At 49.2% G+C, this 14,803-nt stretch overlaps 1 protein-coding gene across 1 annotated transcript in view; it reads right to left on the bottom strand.

The window, feature by feature from the left end:
- Positions 1–1,641: 1,641 nt before the first annotated feature.
- The window catches only part of Vax2 (ventral anterior homeobox 2), a 28,071-nt gene continuing 14,909 nt past the window's right edge, over positions 1,642–14,803 (bottom strand). The window contains exons 2-3 of the mRNA XM_057786834.1: positions 6,295–6,482; positions 1,642–2,073 (exon numbers count right to left, since the gene is read on the bottom strand). Coding sequence (XP_057642817.1) covers positions 1,642–2,073; positions 6,295–6,482 — 620 coding nt within the window. The remainder of the gene's footprint in view (positions 2,074–6,294; positions 6,483–14,803) is intronic.

Genomic DNA, 14,803 nt, shown 5'->3' with positions numbered 1-14,803 from the left:
ATCGCTGGCCTCTGGGATTGGTTTGTGAGAGGAATGGGAAGTTTTTCAGCTGCAGCCTGGAGAAGCCCTAGCATGGTGGAAGAAGAAGGAAACTGGCCATTCTGGTGGAAGCCTAGGATGCTGAGAGATATGGACAGCCGAAGCCCAGAGTGTGAAGCTTCAGAGGGGAACAAGGGCTTAATGATGAAATGGACTAGAAGTGATTCATATGTTCTATAAAAGAAGCTGAATTTATTCTGCCTGCATCCTGAGAATTTGGGTGAGACTGGATTTACAGGTACTGGTCTGACCTCGCGGCAGGTGTGGTGGTTTGAATGAGATTGACTGCTGTAGCCTAGGTCTTTACTTGGTAGAACTGTTTGGGGGTTAGGAGGTGTGGCCTAGTAGGAGGTGTGTCACTGGGGCTGGCCTTCGAGGTTTCTAAAGACTCCCACCACTCCCAGGGTCTGTGTGTGGGCTCTCAACTGCTGCTGCAGCACCCACAGGATAGTCACGACTCTAACTTCGCAACTATGAGCCCCAAATAAGCTCCTGTAAAAATTCCTTAGTTGTGGTGTCTTATCACAGCAACAGAAAAGTAATGAAAACCTCAGGACAGCGTTCAGGCTGTGGCATGGTTCCTGCTCCCCGATCTTAGGCAGTGAGAGAGAGCAGCATGCATGCAGAGCAAAGACATGGAAAGTGTACAGTCCGTCAAAGAGAAGGCATTTAGCATTACAGTCAGAGCAGGGATGGAAGCAGCCAGGCTGTTGGAGAGAAACATGGGACACTAAGAAACGGGCTCTGACCAGACTGAAGACAAGTGAGGATGAGAACGAAGCATGAGCACTCATCCCAGCTTCCTGACTGAGGGCGCAGTGTGATCAGCTGCTCCACTTCCGTGGCTCTGCCTTCCCGCCAAGATGGACTGCTCCTCAAGCCATACGGGGAACCAGCCTCTCCTCCCTCCCCTTGCTTCTGCTATGCGTTTGGCCACAGGGACTAGAAAAGCCAGTGGTGCAGTGAAAGACTTTCTGAGACTCTGTAATTGTTACAAAATAAAAGCTAAATGAAAGCAATATGAGCAAGGTGAGATTTTTCTGCGTGCTTCATGCACAGGGGCTCCCTCCAGGCCAGCCTTGCTCCGGGTGCCTTTGATGCCCTCAGAAATCCTCTCAGCTTGCCCTGTTCACCCCGTTGAAGGACTGCTCACCCCAACAAGTAGTTTGAAGTTTGAAAGAAAAGCTTACATAGAACACTTAACCGGAGGAAGCACAGATATCGTAGGGCTGTGGAGCCCAGATGGAAGCTGTGTTAATGGTGTCTGTGGACACCAGCCCTGATTTGAGGCTCCTGATTTGCTACACATTGAGGACAAGGACAAAAGGGAGTGAGTTGGTGCTTCTGGGACCAGTTCCCTTCTTTATTTCAGTGAGACACACACGCAAGCACGCACGCACACACCCATGACACTCACACATCAGAGAGTACATTGGGACCAAAGCCATTTGGTTCAGTCTCTGAGCTGAGGGTAGAGGGCAGGTGCAGGCGCATGCTGTGCCCACCTCTCTTCTTCCAGGCCTGCTCAGTACAGTTCACAGGGGCCAGGAGGCTGGGGCAGTGCTGTGCTGGGGACTCTGTGTCACGCGGGGCTGGGACTCTTTAAGTGTCGGCTTTCTTGTCACTTTGGCCAGAACTGCCTACTTTCTGTTGCTCTAGCCTGATGTAGGGCTCAAATGCTGAGGACCCCAGTTTGTAGCTGGCTGGCGAGTCCAGGAGCGGAGCTGCAGAAAAGCAGATGGCCGGCAGAGGGGACGATGCTGAGACCAAGGGCATCGGGTTGAGGCTTGGAGAAGAGTTCCTGGGATCACCCAAGGAGGTGCTCCTGTGGCTGGCAGGAAGGCCCGGGAGGCCAGGGGTCAGTGCCAGGAGGCTAGGGGCCCTGGGCACAGAGAGCAGCCGGCCCTGTTCCAGCAGCCGCAGAACGCTGGAGGTGGCAAAGGCCTCAGAGGAGGAAGAGGATGCTCGCTTCTCCAGGTCTCTGCTCTGGTCCTTCTTCTGCTTGGTGCGGCGATTCTGGAACCAGACCTTCACCTTGGGGCAGAAGGCACACAGGGATTTCAGAAGGGGAAGGGGAAGGACAGGAGACAGAGCCAAGAGAAAAGGTGAGGGAGTTCAGAGGTGGTGGTGGGGTAAAAGGGCACAACGAGGGGGAGAACAGGGGGAGAAGGAAGAGCAGACTGTTAGTGTCACCTTACAACAGCTGTCCTGAGGACCGGATTGGAGACCTCAAGTTTTAAAGTGTAGACACTGCTGCTCTGGCCTATGGGAGCAGATTGGCAGACAGGAGGTGGAATTTGGGGGTCCATTGAAGGGTCAGATTTCCCCTTCAGGGCCAACACACTTGCTTTTATCCAGGTGTCTGGTCTTAGACATCACTTATGTGTAGGTAATTCCCGACACTGCCTTAGGCCCAGAGCTCTAAACTGAGATCCAAGCGAATCAAGCAACTGCCACTTCCTTATTTGATTTTAGACAGGGTCTCCTGATCCCAGACTGGCCTTGAACTTGCTATGCAGTTGAGGATGACCTTGAATTTCTGAACCTCCTGCTGGGATGACAGTGCCAATTGTAAGCCAATTCCACCACACCCATTGGTATACCTCGCCAGGAATGTAGCCCAGGGCTCCGTGCATGCTGTTCAAATACTCTGTCAACCAAGTGTTGCTTCTCATCTGTGAGCAGGGACAGTATGTGGCGGAGGAACGGTGGCCCAGAGGCCCTAAAGGGAAAGGTTGGGGAGATTTTCTCATCTTCTCCAACTTTCTCAGGACCTCAGAGGTCCAGCCATGTGAGTGGCTCCGAGAGAAGGAAGTGAGAGAGGCGCCGATGTCATTGTCTTCTGCGCTGGGACAGGGAAAGGTACAAACCCATTCTGGGCAGAAGGCATGACAATGACAAGGGGAATGGTCAGTGCAGAATAACAAAATTGGGGGACTGTGTCCCCACTACACCCTCTGTTGGCTGAAGGAGAGGGAGGCATGGGAAGGGAGACTCCCAGCAGGCAGCCCTAGATGTGGAGAGAAGGTTAAGGGGAGGCTGGGCTGGGGCTAGGGCCTGGCATTTCATCTGTTGTCATGTGAGTTGGTCGAGACTGGCTGCACACAAATTTCCTGTGTACACTGTAAATCCTAGTGCCCAAGCTCATTCCAAATTCTTCCTATCAGAATTGGGTCAGGATGGAGGCATCAGGATTTCTTTTTTCTTTTCTTTTAAGTTTATTTTCTGTGCATTGGTGTGAAGGTGTCAGATCCCCTGGAACTGGAGTTACAGACAGTTGTGAGTTGCCATGTGGGTGCTGGGAATTGAACCCAGGTCCTCTGGAAGAATAGCCATCTCTCCAGTCTCCAGGATTTTTTTTTTTTTTTTTTGGTTTTTCGAGACAGGGTTTCTCTGTGGCTTTGGAGCCTGTCCTGGAACTAGCTCTTGTAGACCAGGCTGGTCTCAAACTCACAGAGATTCACCTGCCTCTGCCTCCCAAGTGCTGGGATTAAAGGCGTGCGCCACCACCGCCCGGCCTGGTATCAGGATTTCTAGAAAACCCTGTGGGAGATTCCAATGAGCTGCAGGTAGAACACCTTCATGACCCGTGCCTCTGTGTTTTTCACCATCAATCCCAGGACTTCTAGAGGCTGGCTCAGGAGTCTCAGTGAATTTGAGACAGGTTCAGACCCCTCTGAACCACTCCTGCTCCTTCAAGAAGTTTTTGGTTCCTCCTCTTGTACTGATTCTTCAGGGTCTGCTCTGCCCCTTTGTTGGCTGACTCCTGAAGGGCCAGGCAGTATCCTGTGGGGTGTTTCCTGGCACTAACTGCCCCTGCTGGCTCCTCAGTGTTTTGCACAGGCTCTCTGCTGGCTGCCAGCTTGGATCTCAAGGAATGCTTGGTGGCTTCATGTCCTTTGTTGTGCTGGGCCACAAAGTCCCACAACAGAAGTGGGGTGTGGTTTCCAAAGCTGAGAGATGGTCGTCCCCCCACCCCGGGAAATTATCTCCTTGGCCTGAGGTTAGTGCTCAATTCTATGGCTTGCTCATTTGAAAATGAATGCCCTTATTCATTATTAAATTATTTAATGCCATTAAATTATTATAATGCCATTAATAATTTAGAGATCAGACAAGGTGTCCCTATGAAACCCAGGCTGGCTTTAAACTCTGCGTCCTCCTGTCTCAGCCTCCTGAGCGCAGGGATGATAAGCATGCAGTAGACATTCATCTTCAAAGGCCACTTCCCGGGACTGTGGGCTCATACAGAATCTGGATGCCTGAGTGTGGAAGGTAGCTTGGGTTCTTTCCTATGCTAGGAGGTTCCTCGAGTCTGTTGATTGGACGCCTAGGGCAGGGACAATGTACGGGGACTAAAGAGCCAGAGCAGCACTTACTAAGCTAGTTGGTGACTCTGTGGGCACTGGGGTTTGATAGCTTGTCCTTAGCTGCTCTTGTCCCGTTGAGGGAGAGGACTACTGAGTCCTTGCCTTTCCTTCCAGTTAAACCTCATCTGTTCTCACTGGGCTTGTTTGTTTATATGGTTTGAGACAAGGTTTCCTGCAGCCCAGACTGCCCTCAAACTCAGTATGTAGCCAAGAATGACTTTGAACTTCTGACCCTTTTGCCCCCACCTCAAGAGTGCTGGGATTACAGGTGTAATTACCACCATGCCTAGTTTATGCAGTCCTGGGGATCTAGCCCAGAGCTTCGTACATCCTAGGCAAGCACTCTAGCAACTGAGCCACACCCCCAGCCAGCATGCTGCTGTTAGGATGCCAGTCCTTCTTTGAGAAGCCACAAGAGGAACTCCTCACCTTTAGACGAAGGGAAGGTGACAGGGGGTGAAAAAGGGCTAGGAGGAAGAAAGAGGTTCCCAGCCTAGCCTGTCACAGACCATCACTTCCCAGAATCCTTTGTTGTTTTATTTGGGTTCTCCCTGGAATGCTCAGGGGCCATGATCCTCCTACCTCAGCCTCCTAAGAACCTGGGACTGCAGGCTTGTGCCATTGTGCCTGGTACTTCCTGGAGTCTTTGTTTCCTGGAAGCCAAGTGATCACCGCACCTCTTACCTGCCAGTATCCCCCATGGTGGTCTGAGTGAGAATAACCCATAGCCTTATACATCTGAGTGCTCAGTCACCAGGGAGTGGCACTACTGGAAAGGCTTAGAAGGATTTCGAGGTGTGGCCTTGTTGGAATAGGTATGGCCTTGTTGGAGGAAGTGTGTCACCAGGGGTGGACTCAGAGCTTTGAAAATCTAAGCCAGGCCCAGTGTCACTCTGTCTCAGCCTGCAGAGCAGAATGTAGCTCTCAGCTACTGCCCCAGCGCCATGTGTGCTGCCAAGCTCCCTGCCATGATGATAATGGACTAAACCTCTGAAATTGTAAGCCAGCCCTCAGTTAAATGCTTTCCTTCATAGGGTTGCCTTGGTCATGGTGTCTCTCCACAGCCATAGAACAGTGGTATGCAGAACAGCCGTCTCCTAAAGCACCCATTCCCTGTACTGTGAATGTCCCTTATCTCTATGGCCTTTCCCATTTTCCTTACACATGAATGATCTCTTCTGCTGAAATTCAACTCTGTCTTCCTTCTTCTCCTTTCCTGTGTGTACGTAAGTGTTGTGAACATTCATGTGTATGAATATGGGCATGTGTGCCATGGCCTGCCTGTGGAGGCCCGAGGACATCCTAGGGTGTCAATCCTTGCCATCCACCATGTTTGAGACAGGGTTTCATTGCTTTTCCACTGTGCTGCAAATGCCTGTGGCGAGAAGGGTGAGGAGATTCCCCTTCTCTGTCTTCCATTTCCATGTGGGGCATTGGGATTGCAGGAGCTCACACTCAGGTTTTCGTTGTGTCTTCTGGGGATTCAAACTCGGGTCCTTATGGTTGCCCAGCACATGCTCCTACCTGCTGAACCTGCTTCCATTTCTCGTCTTCCTTCCTCTCTTCCTCTTTCCTTCCTCCCTTTCTTCTTTATCTTTTAAATTTTGTTTGCTTTGACATAGGGTCTCACGATGCAACCCAGGATGGCTTCCAGCTCTTTATGCTGCTGCCTCCACCTCCTGACTCTGGGATTACAGGCCTGTGCCCTCACTCACAGCCCTCTGGTTGACACTATCGGCCCTGTCTTACCTGTAGCTCTAAATTTTTTCTTACATATGTTCCTTCTAAGCCACACCCTCTATGTCAGCTTTTGGCCTCATACACCAAGATGTTCCCCAGATACAGGACCTGGATACGGATGGTGGAAACCTGGCCTGACGCTCACCTGGGTCTCAGAGAGGTTCAGCTGGCGGGCCAGCTCCGTGCGCTCTCGGCCCACCACATACTGGCAGCGCTGGAACTCCATCTCCAGGCGATACAGCTGCTCTGCTGTGAAGGAGGTGCGGGTCCGCTTGGGGCGGTCAAGGTCCAGGCCCTTGGGCAGGACAATTTCCCGGATGGTCCCCTTGGCATCTGCAAGGACCACGAAGGGAGCCAGGTTAATCTACTAGCTGTGTTAGATCATCTGTGGTTTTGGTTTTCTTTTCCCTCCACTTCCTCCTTCTTCTTCACAGGGTTTCACTGTGTAGCCCAGGCTGACCTTGAACTCATGGCCTAATAAGATCCTGTCAGGAATCCTCAGGTCCCTGCCTGGATACTTGATCTCAGAGAACTTGCTGGGCCTCTCTGAGCCAAGCTTCCTCAGAAACCCTATGCAGGGAGTCATATGTATGTCATGGGTATGAAGATAAAGCTGGATGGATGGGGGGGATGAGAAGAGGGAGAAGGGAGAGAGATTAAAAGATAGAAGAGAGAGAGGAGAGAGAGAGAGAGAGAGAGAGAGAGAGAGAGAGAGAGAGAGAGAGAGAGAAAGGAGGGAGAGAAGGAGAGAGAGGTGAATGTCCCACAGTAAAAATGTCAGGTCAGCTATCATAGCCTGTGTAGAAAGACTCACTACCGCTCACCTAGGATTCTGTTCTCTTTGCAGAGTAAGGAATAACTGGGACAAACAGACTGCATTCTCAAGTCCAGAGAAGGTGGATTAGAACTGAATGTGGTCTCTCACAGAAGACTTTCTGGGGACACCAAGCCCTGGTCCCTCCTGGGATCCATAAGGAGGTTAACTGATTGACAGAGTGCAGAATAGAGGCTGGAAACCCCAGGAGGAGCCCAAGGACTGCCACCCTGCTAGCTACTGTGTTATCTTCCAGCCAGGGAACCACCTCACTCCTTGGGTCCCTGTACAGCTGAGCCACTTCAGGCTCTAGGCAGACAGTTTTCACACACAGCCTCTTTAGTGCTTTGAGTCCATTTAAGAAAGGTCAAAGGCCAGGTGGTGAGGCGGTGGCGCATGCCTTTAATCCCACTTGGGAGGCAGAGGTAGGTAGATCTCTGTGAGTTCAAGGCCAGTCAGGTCTACAAGAGCTAGTTCCAGGACAGGCTTCAAAGCTACAGAAAAACCCTGTCTAGAAGAAGAAGAAGAAGAAGAAGAAGAAGGAGGAGGAGGAGGAGGAGGAGGAGGAGGAGGAGGAGGAGGAGGAGGAGGAAGAAGAAGAAGAAGAAGAAGAAGAAGAAGAAAAACAAAAACAAAAACAAAAACAAAAAAGAAAGGCCACAGACCTACAGCCCACGATCACAACGGAGCACCACAAAGCGCTCGGAAAGGGAAACGCTTTAATCTAAGCAACCCGCCACTGATGTGAAATCTGTTGGCACAGGTAATCACCAGGTGGTGGAACAGGGCGGCACTGTACTCTGTGGGATCCACCAGTCAAACAAGCTGCTGTTCCCCACAATGGAGGAGCACCGGCCTGAAAAGATTACCACCCACTCAGCAGGGCATGGTACTGCACACCTGCAAGGCCAGGGATATAAGAGACCCTGTCTCAAAACAAAACCGACACCCACAACAATTTAGCAACTCAAGGCAGCTCTTGCTCAGGAGGCCTCTGCAAACGTGCCACCTCCCGCAGCTGCAAGGACCCTCACTTCCACCAGGGGGCGCAGAGATGGCTTTTGCTATGTGCTGGGAAGGTAACTGGCTTACATAGCAGTCCTAAGCATGGTGAGATGGGGCGAGAGATACTTATTGCTCAGCAGTGAAAAGGAAGTACTGCTTTTGCAAAGAACCTGGGTTCTGTTCCCATCACCCACATCTGGAGACTCACGACACCTGTAGCTTCAGCTTTGGGGCCTCATGGGTACTTAAACACATGTGCACATATGCCCCTACAGGCACATACATGTAATTAAAGTATTTTTTTAAGATATGAAAGCAGGAGACTTGTCGGGAAGAGGGAGAGCAGAGGCCTGAGTGTGGGGCTAACAGGGTCGTGGATTTAGTCCTAACATATTCGTGTAAACAAGCAAGAGTAGCAACAAAGGGGTCAGGGTGCTTCTTCAGCCACAGCCCCGGGTATGGTGTTGGTCTTGAGTTTGAACTTTCCCAGTGTCTCCATGGAGATGGACCTGTCATTTCCCCATTTTATAGATGAGGAGCAAGTTTTAAGTAACTTTCTGAAGATCCCCTGCCAGCATTCAGGAAACCCCAGAAACACCTGATTCTGTCCAGAGTGGCAGCACACTCCAGTAATCCCGCTGCTAGGGAGATATCAGCAGGAAGACTGCAAGCTCAAGGCAAGCCTAGGCTACACAGGAAAGCCGTTCTCAGCAAACAATAACAGCAGAACAGCAAGCAGAGTCTGGATGGGGATGTAGCTCAGCGGAGCACTTGCCTAGTAGGCACAGGGCCCTGGGTTCAATCCCCAGCATGCAAACAGCAACCCCAGCCATGAACACGCTGGGGCATCCTTCATACAGCTGACAAGTGTCAGCCAAGACTTTAGCAATTGACAAAAGGAATCTGGAAAAGTCTGTTGTTCACTTGGAGAATATGGGACAGGATATCTATTTGTGGGTGTTGCCTGCCTTGCCAAGACCCCTTATGGCTCCTGTTTGTCCTGGTGGATGTTCACCCTTCAGGGGTGCTCCGGTCCTGATCTCATCTTCATGTGCAGTCAGCCCTGGAGGCAGGTGAGTGGGAGTGGAGAAGGGATGGTACGGGGTTGGGGGAGAAGGACATCACTGCTCAGAGGGGCCTGAACCCTGCCAGCCCAGGTCCACCGGGGCTCAGAGATGAGTGGGTCTGATGGATGAAGGTCTTGCTATTGGTGTGTAGGAACCACGGGCCTCTTGGGGTGGCTTAGCACCCTAGGTCCAATACTTTCCATACTGCAGAAGAATATGGAAACCTTGTGGAGGGGCTGGTTCTCTCTGCTCAGCTTCCTCTATCACCAGCGGTGAGATGAAACCAAAGGCTTCTTCCCACTCTGCAAAGGCGTGGGTCTGAGCAGGGTATCTTCAGGGACAGGCAGGAGGGAGGGTGTTTATATGTGGTAATATAGGCTTCACCTCTTTCCCGGCTCCCTGAGACACCCTGAAGTTTCTGAGCCTGAATAGCAGGAGGCCAAGCCACACCCGGGCGCACCCTCTTCTCATCCTACAAGATCCAGGAGTGATGTGTCAGTGAGTAAAGTGAGCTCTCTCCCTCAGGACCACTGAACAAGAAAGGCAGCCGCTGACCCTCCATCGGGTCACCAGGTCACACATAGGAGATAGGAGAAGCAAGTCAGAGTCACAGAGGTGTGCCTTTTAGGACAGAAGCAATTACAAATGTGGGGGAGGGGAGCAAGCCAGAGGCTACTGAGGATGCAGACATTGGATTTACTCTGGAAGCAGCCTGTGGCTACTGAGAGGGTCAAAGAAACACTAGCAAAAAAACCCGTGACTGTGTTCCTGAGTGTTCGTCCTGGAGAGGTGAAATCTTATGTCCATACAAAGACCTGTACACAGCAGCTTTTCTTTTTGCTTTTTTAAAAAACTTAATATTAATTTTTATTTCCTATATATGTGTGTTTTGCTTATATTCGTGTGTGTGTGACTTGAAGACCAGAAGAAGGTATTCAATCTCTTGGAAATGAATTTACAGACAATTGTGAGCTGCCATATGGGTGTCAGCAATCGGAGCCAGGTCTTCTGTTTCTAACCGCTGAGCCATCTCTCTGGGCCCTGTTTGTTTTTGAGATGGGGGACTCATGATTCTAGGCTGTCCCCAGCACTTCACGTAGCAGAAGATGACCTTGAATTCCTGATCCCCCTGCTGGAATTGCAGGCATATTCCACCATGCCTGGTTTGTTTGGTGCTCTGACTGAGCCCAGGGCTTCATGCATGCAGCGGCGGGCTGGTTGGAGAAACTGCTAAAACCTTCAATGAGAAGCCACTCAGCAGGGAAAAAGGGTCACTGCAGACAAACTTGGTGTGCACAGGGGGTGAAGAAGCCAGGCCTGGAGAGATGGCTCAGAGGTTAAGAACACTGGTCGCTTTTTCCAGAAGACCCGGGTTCGATTCTCAGCACACTCAGAGCGAATCACAATTATTTGTGACTCCAGAAGGGTCTGATGCCTTCTTCTGGCCTTCCAGGCACTAAGCGCATGTGGCGCACACACATAACACCCATATACATAAAAATAAATCAATAGAAGCCAGTTCCCGGATGTCATGTAAACATGCTTCTGTTTATGTAACATCAAAATGACAAAATTATGAAGGTGACTGCCAGGGACTGGGCAGATGGATGATTTGACCACACAAGGGGAACATTACAAAAGCCCTTTGTAGGCCAGGTGTAGTGGTGTGTGACTTTAATTTGGGAGGCAGAAATAGGTGGATCTCTGAGAGTTCAAGGACAGCCTAGATTACATAGTACAATTCCAGGGCAGCAGGGCAGCAGGGCAAAAAAAAAAAAAAAAAAAAAAAAAAAAAAAAAAAAAAAAAAAGACTAGAGCATTGGCTCATAAAGTTAGGAACACTTGCTGCTCTTGTAGGGGACTTGGGTTCGGTTACCAGCAGCCAGGTCACCACTCACAGCTGCCTGTAACTCCAGCTGCAGGGAACTGATAACTCTGGTCTCTGAGGGCACCTGTACTTCTGCCCATACCCACATGCAGATATACATAGGATTAAAAATAAAATAAGTTTTTAGTTTTTTAAGAAAGAAAAGAAGAAAGAAGCTCCTTGCGGTGCGGCACTGGTTCTGGATTTCAGTCATTCTGTGACCCTGTGGGTGTGACACAGCATCACAGGGCTGTGGGAGACAGCAATGAGTGACAGCAAACAGATGGCGCTCAAGGGAGGCCTACGGCTCGGTTTCTCAGACCATCCCCCTGGCGGTTTTCTATGTGATCTTCTTGTTTGCATTTTGTTTTGTTTTGCATTTTTTAGACAAAAATTCCTAAGTCCAGGTTAGCCTGGAACTCTCTATGTAGCCTGAACTGGTCTGGAGCTTTGGACCCTGCTTGATCTGCCTCCTGAGAGCTGGGATTGCATGTGTGCAGCCCCATTCCTGACTGTCCTCTGGCTCTGATAATGTACCATGGATATATGTGAGACACTCCTGACAAAGGAAGTGTTTGGTGACACCAGGCTGGCTGGTGGCTACTCGGGATACTCCTGTTCTCATCTTACAACTTATTGTGGCTTTCAAAATATGCAGTTAACCTCAACAGAAACAAACTACAAACCCAGGGTCCAGTGTTGTCATCAAACACACAGATTCACCAACTAAGAGAACAATAGTAACAGCCCACTATCTCTGTGTACTCCATGGGCTGTAGGATGATTTGAAACAGCGCATGGAAACGCCTATCATTTCAAAACTTATTTTAATGTTCACTAGAAGGTTAAATTTGAATGAGAATATCTCCGTTGGACTCAGATAAGACTCAGTCCCCAGTTGGTAGCACTGTTTGGGTAAGTTAGGAGCTGTGGCTTTGTTGGAGGAAGTATGTCTCTGGGGGTGGACTTTGAGGTTTCAAAAGCCACTGAGAATTCCTAGTACATGATTTCTGCTGAGTGGTTGTAGTTCAACACGTGAGCTCTCAGTTTGCTAGTCCAGCTGTCGTGCCTGCCTGTTACTATGCTTCCCTGCCAGGATGGTGATGAACTCTAACCCTCTGGAACCATAAGCCCAAATAAACCTCGTAAGTCACCTCGGCTATGGTGTTTGTCACAGCAGCAGAAAAGCAACTGATACACCACGATTTTACACCACCAGGATGGGGCTAAAGCAACTGATAGACATGATTTTACACCACCAGGATGGGGCTAAAGCAACTGATAGACATGATTTTACACAGTCAGGATGAGGCTAAAGCAACTGATAGACCACGATTTTACACCGCCAGGATGAGGCTAAAGCGGTATTGAGTTTTAGAGTTGTGGAGATGGCTCAGCATGTAAAGTTGCTTGCTGCCAAGACTGATGACCAGAGTTCAATTCCTGGAAAACACACACACACACACACACACACACACGAGAATCAATTCCTGAAAATTATCCTCTGGCCTTTACATATGCCTCTCCGAATTAATAAATAAATGTCAAAACGCACTATTTTAAAATACCAAGTAAATAAGTAGAGTGCTACTATGACAATGGAACGGAGCTCCAGTGGCAAGTCCTCGAATAGGGGGGAGGGTGCACCACCAGACATGGCTGCACAGAGATGGAGCTATCTATCCATCACCATCCTGCCCCGAGTGCGTGTGCAGTGCCCTCAGAGGCCAGAAGAGGGTGTTGGATCCCCTGGAGCTGGAGTGAGATGCAGTTGCTTGTCAGCCACTCAAAATGGAACTGATCTTAAGTCCTCTACAAGAGTGGCAAGTGCTCCTACCTGTTGAGCCATTCCTTCAGCCTGGAAGGGACATTCCAGATGAGGGCAGGCTACGCTCATAAACAAACTTAAATATACCAGTGGCCATAAATCATTTATTTGGAATAAAATTAAGTGAAAACCTTTTCCTCCCACCATAAATATCAAGTTTCAAGTAAGTCTCAGAGCAAGTCATTGATTATAAAATGGTGAATTAAGAATGGTTAAAAAATTAATCCCAGCACTTGGGAGGCAAAGGCAGGCGGATCTCTGTGAGTTCGAGACCAGTCTGGTCTACAAGAGCTAGTTCCAGGACAGGGTCCAAAACCACAAAGAGATCTCTGTGAGTTCGAGGCCAGCCTGGTCTACAAAGGGAGTTCCAGGACAGGTTCCAAAGCTACAGAGAAACCCTGTCTCGAAAAAACCAAAAAACAAAACAAAACAAAAAAACAAAAAACAAAACCATAAAGAAACCCTGTCTTGAAAAACCAAAAAAAAAAAAAATTAATATGGTAAAGACATTACAAAAATATGGTATGGTACTTCCTTTTTTCAGATTTATTTTATTTTACTATGTGCGTGAGTGTTTGGCTGCATGTATATCTGGGTACCAGGTGTGGACCTGGTGACCAAGGAGACAGAAGAGGGCATTAGACCTTCCGGAACTGGAGTTACAGAGAGTTGTGAGTTGCAGCGTGGGTGCTGGAAATCGAGCTCAGGTTTCTGTTCTTAACTGTTGAACTGTCTCCAGCTCCAGGACACTTTCTTAGGACCTTGCTTGTTAGAAGTGTGCCTTTTTCCAACACAAGGTGTCTTATCCCTGACTGTCTTGGAACTCACTCTGTAGACCAGGCTGGCCTCGAACTCACAGAGTTCCTGCCTCTGCCTCCCAAGTGCTGGGATTAGAGATGTGCGACACCACCCCTGATTCTATTAGGAGCTTTCTAAGCAGATAGAACACAGGAGACTGGAAGAAACACAAAAGACGCATCTGCCTCCATTAAAGTGGAAAGCTTGTCTGAGCAAAAACCAAAGATAAAACATACAATAAACAGTTGGACGAAAACACTGCTTTGTAGAAATAACTCAGGGCGAGAGGATTCCTGCACGAGCACGAGGGCCTGAGTTCAAATCCCAAGCACCCAGGTAAAGCTCCGCAAGGTGGGTGTTTGCAATCACAGCAGGAGTGGGGGCAGAGACAGGTGGATCCCTGGAGCTCATTGGCCAGACAGCTAAGTGAATCGATGAACTCCAGGTTTAGTGGGAAACCCCATCTTGAAAACCAAGATGAAGCAGCTGGAGAGACAGTTTATTAGTTAAGAGCATTTAGCGCTCTTGCAGAGGACCCGGGTTTGGTCTCAGCACCCACAGGGTGGCTCACAACCATCTTTAGTTGTAAGGGATCCAAAGCCCTCTCAGACCTCTGTGGATTCTCAACCTGTGTGCATACATATGTATGCAAATACTTACACAAAACAGAAATAAATAATAATAACACATGGAGAACAATTGTGGAAGACACCTAACGTTGACTCAGCTTCTATCTATGCACTTATCACCCCTCCATACCCACACATATACAAACCAAACCTCAAAATATAGGCTTGGCACGGCAGTGAACACCTTTAATCTCAGCACTTCAAAATGCAGAGGCAGGTGGATCTCTGTGAGCTTTAGGCCAGCCTGGGCTACACAGTGAGACCCAGCCTCAAAGCAACAATAACAATAATTTTTTTTCAAAGCACTCTCTGTGTTATCCACAGGGAAATGACTGAACCCCCTGTGACCCATACTATAAAGTATCTAACAGAAGTGAAAAAGAGTGGCGTAGGGATCATGTGATCTGATACTAAGTGTAAGAAAGTAACACAAAATAACCCAGTTAGGGGGCTGGAGAGATGGCTCAGCAGTTAAGAGCACTGGCTGCTCTTGCAGAGAACCCTGGGTCATTCCCAGCAACTGGCTCACAACTGTCTGTAACTCCAGTTTCTGGGAATCTGAAGCTCTCTTCTGACCTCCATGTATGTGGTACATACACATGCAAAGCTATTATACACATAAAATATTATTGAAAAATATGTCAAA

The sequence above is a fragment of the Chionomys nivalis genome, chromosome 1 (assembly GCF_950005125.1).
Source record: "Chionomys nivalis chromosome 1, mChiNiv1.1, whole genome shotgun sequence".
Classification (NCBI taxonomy): Eukaryota; Metazoa; Chordata; class Mammalia; order Rodentia; family Cricetidae; genus Chionomys; species Chionomys nivalis.
This window is presented reverse-complemented; position numbering and strand designations above follow the sequence as displayed.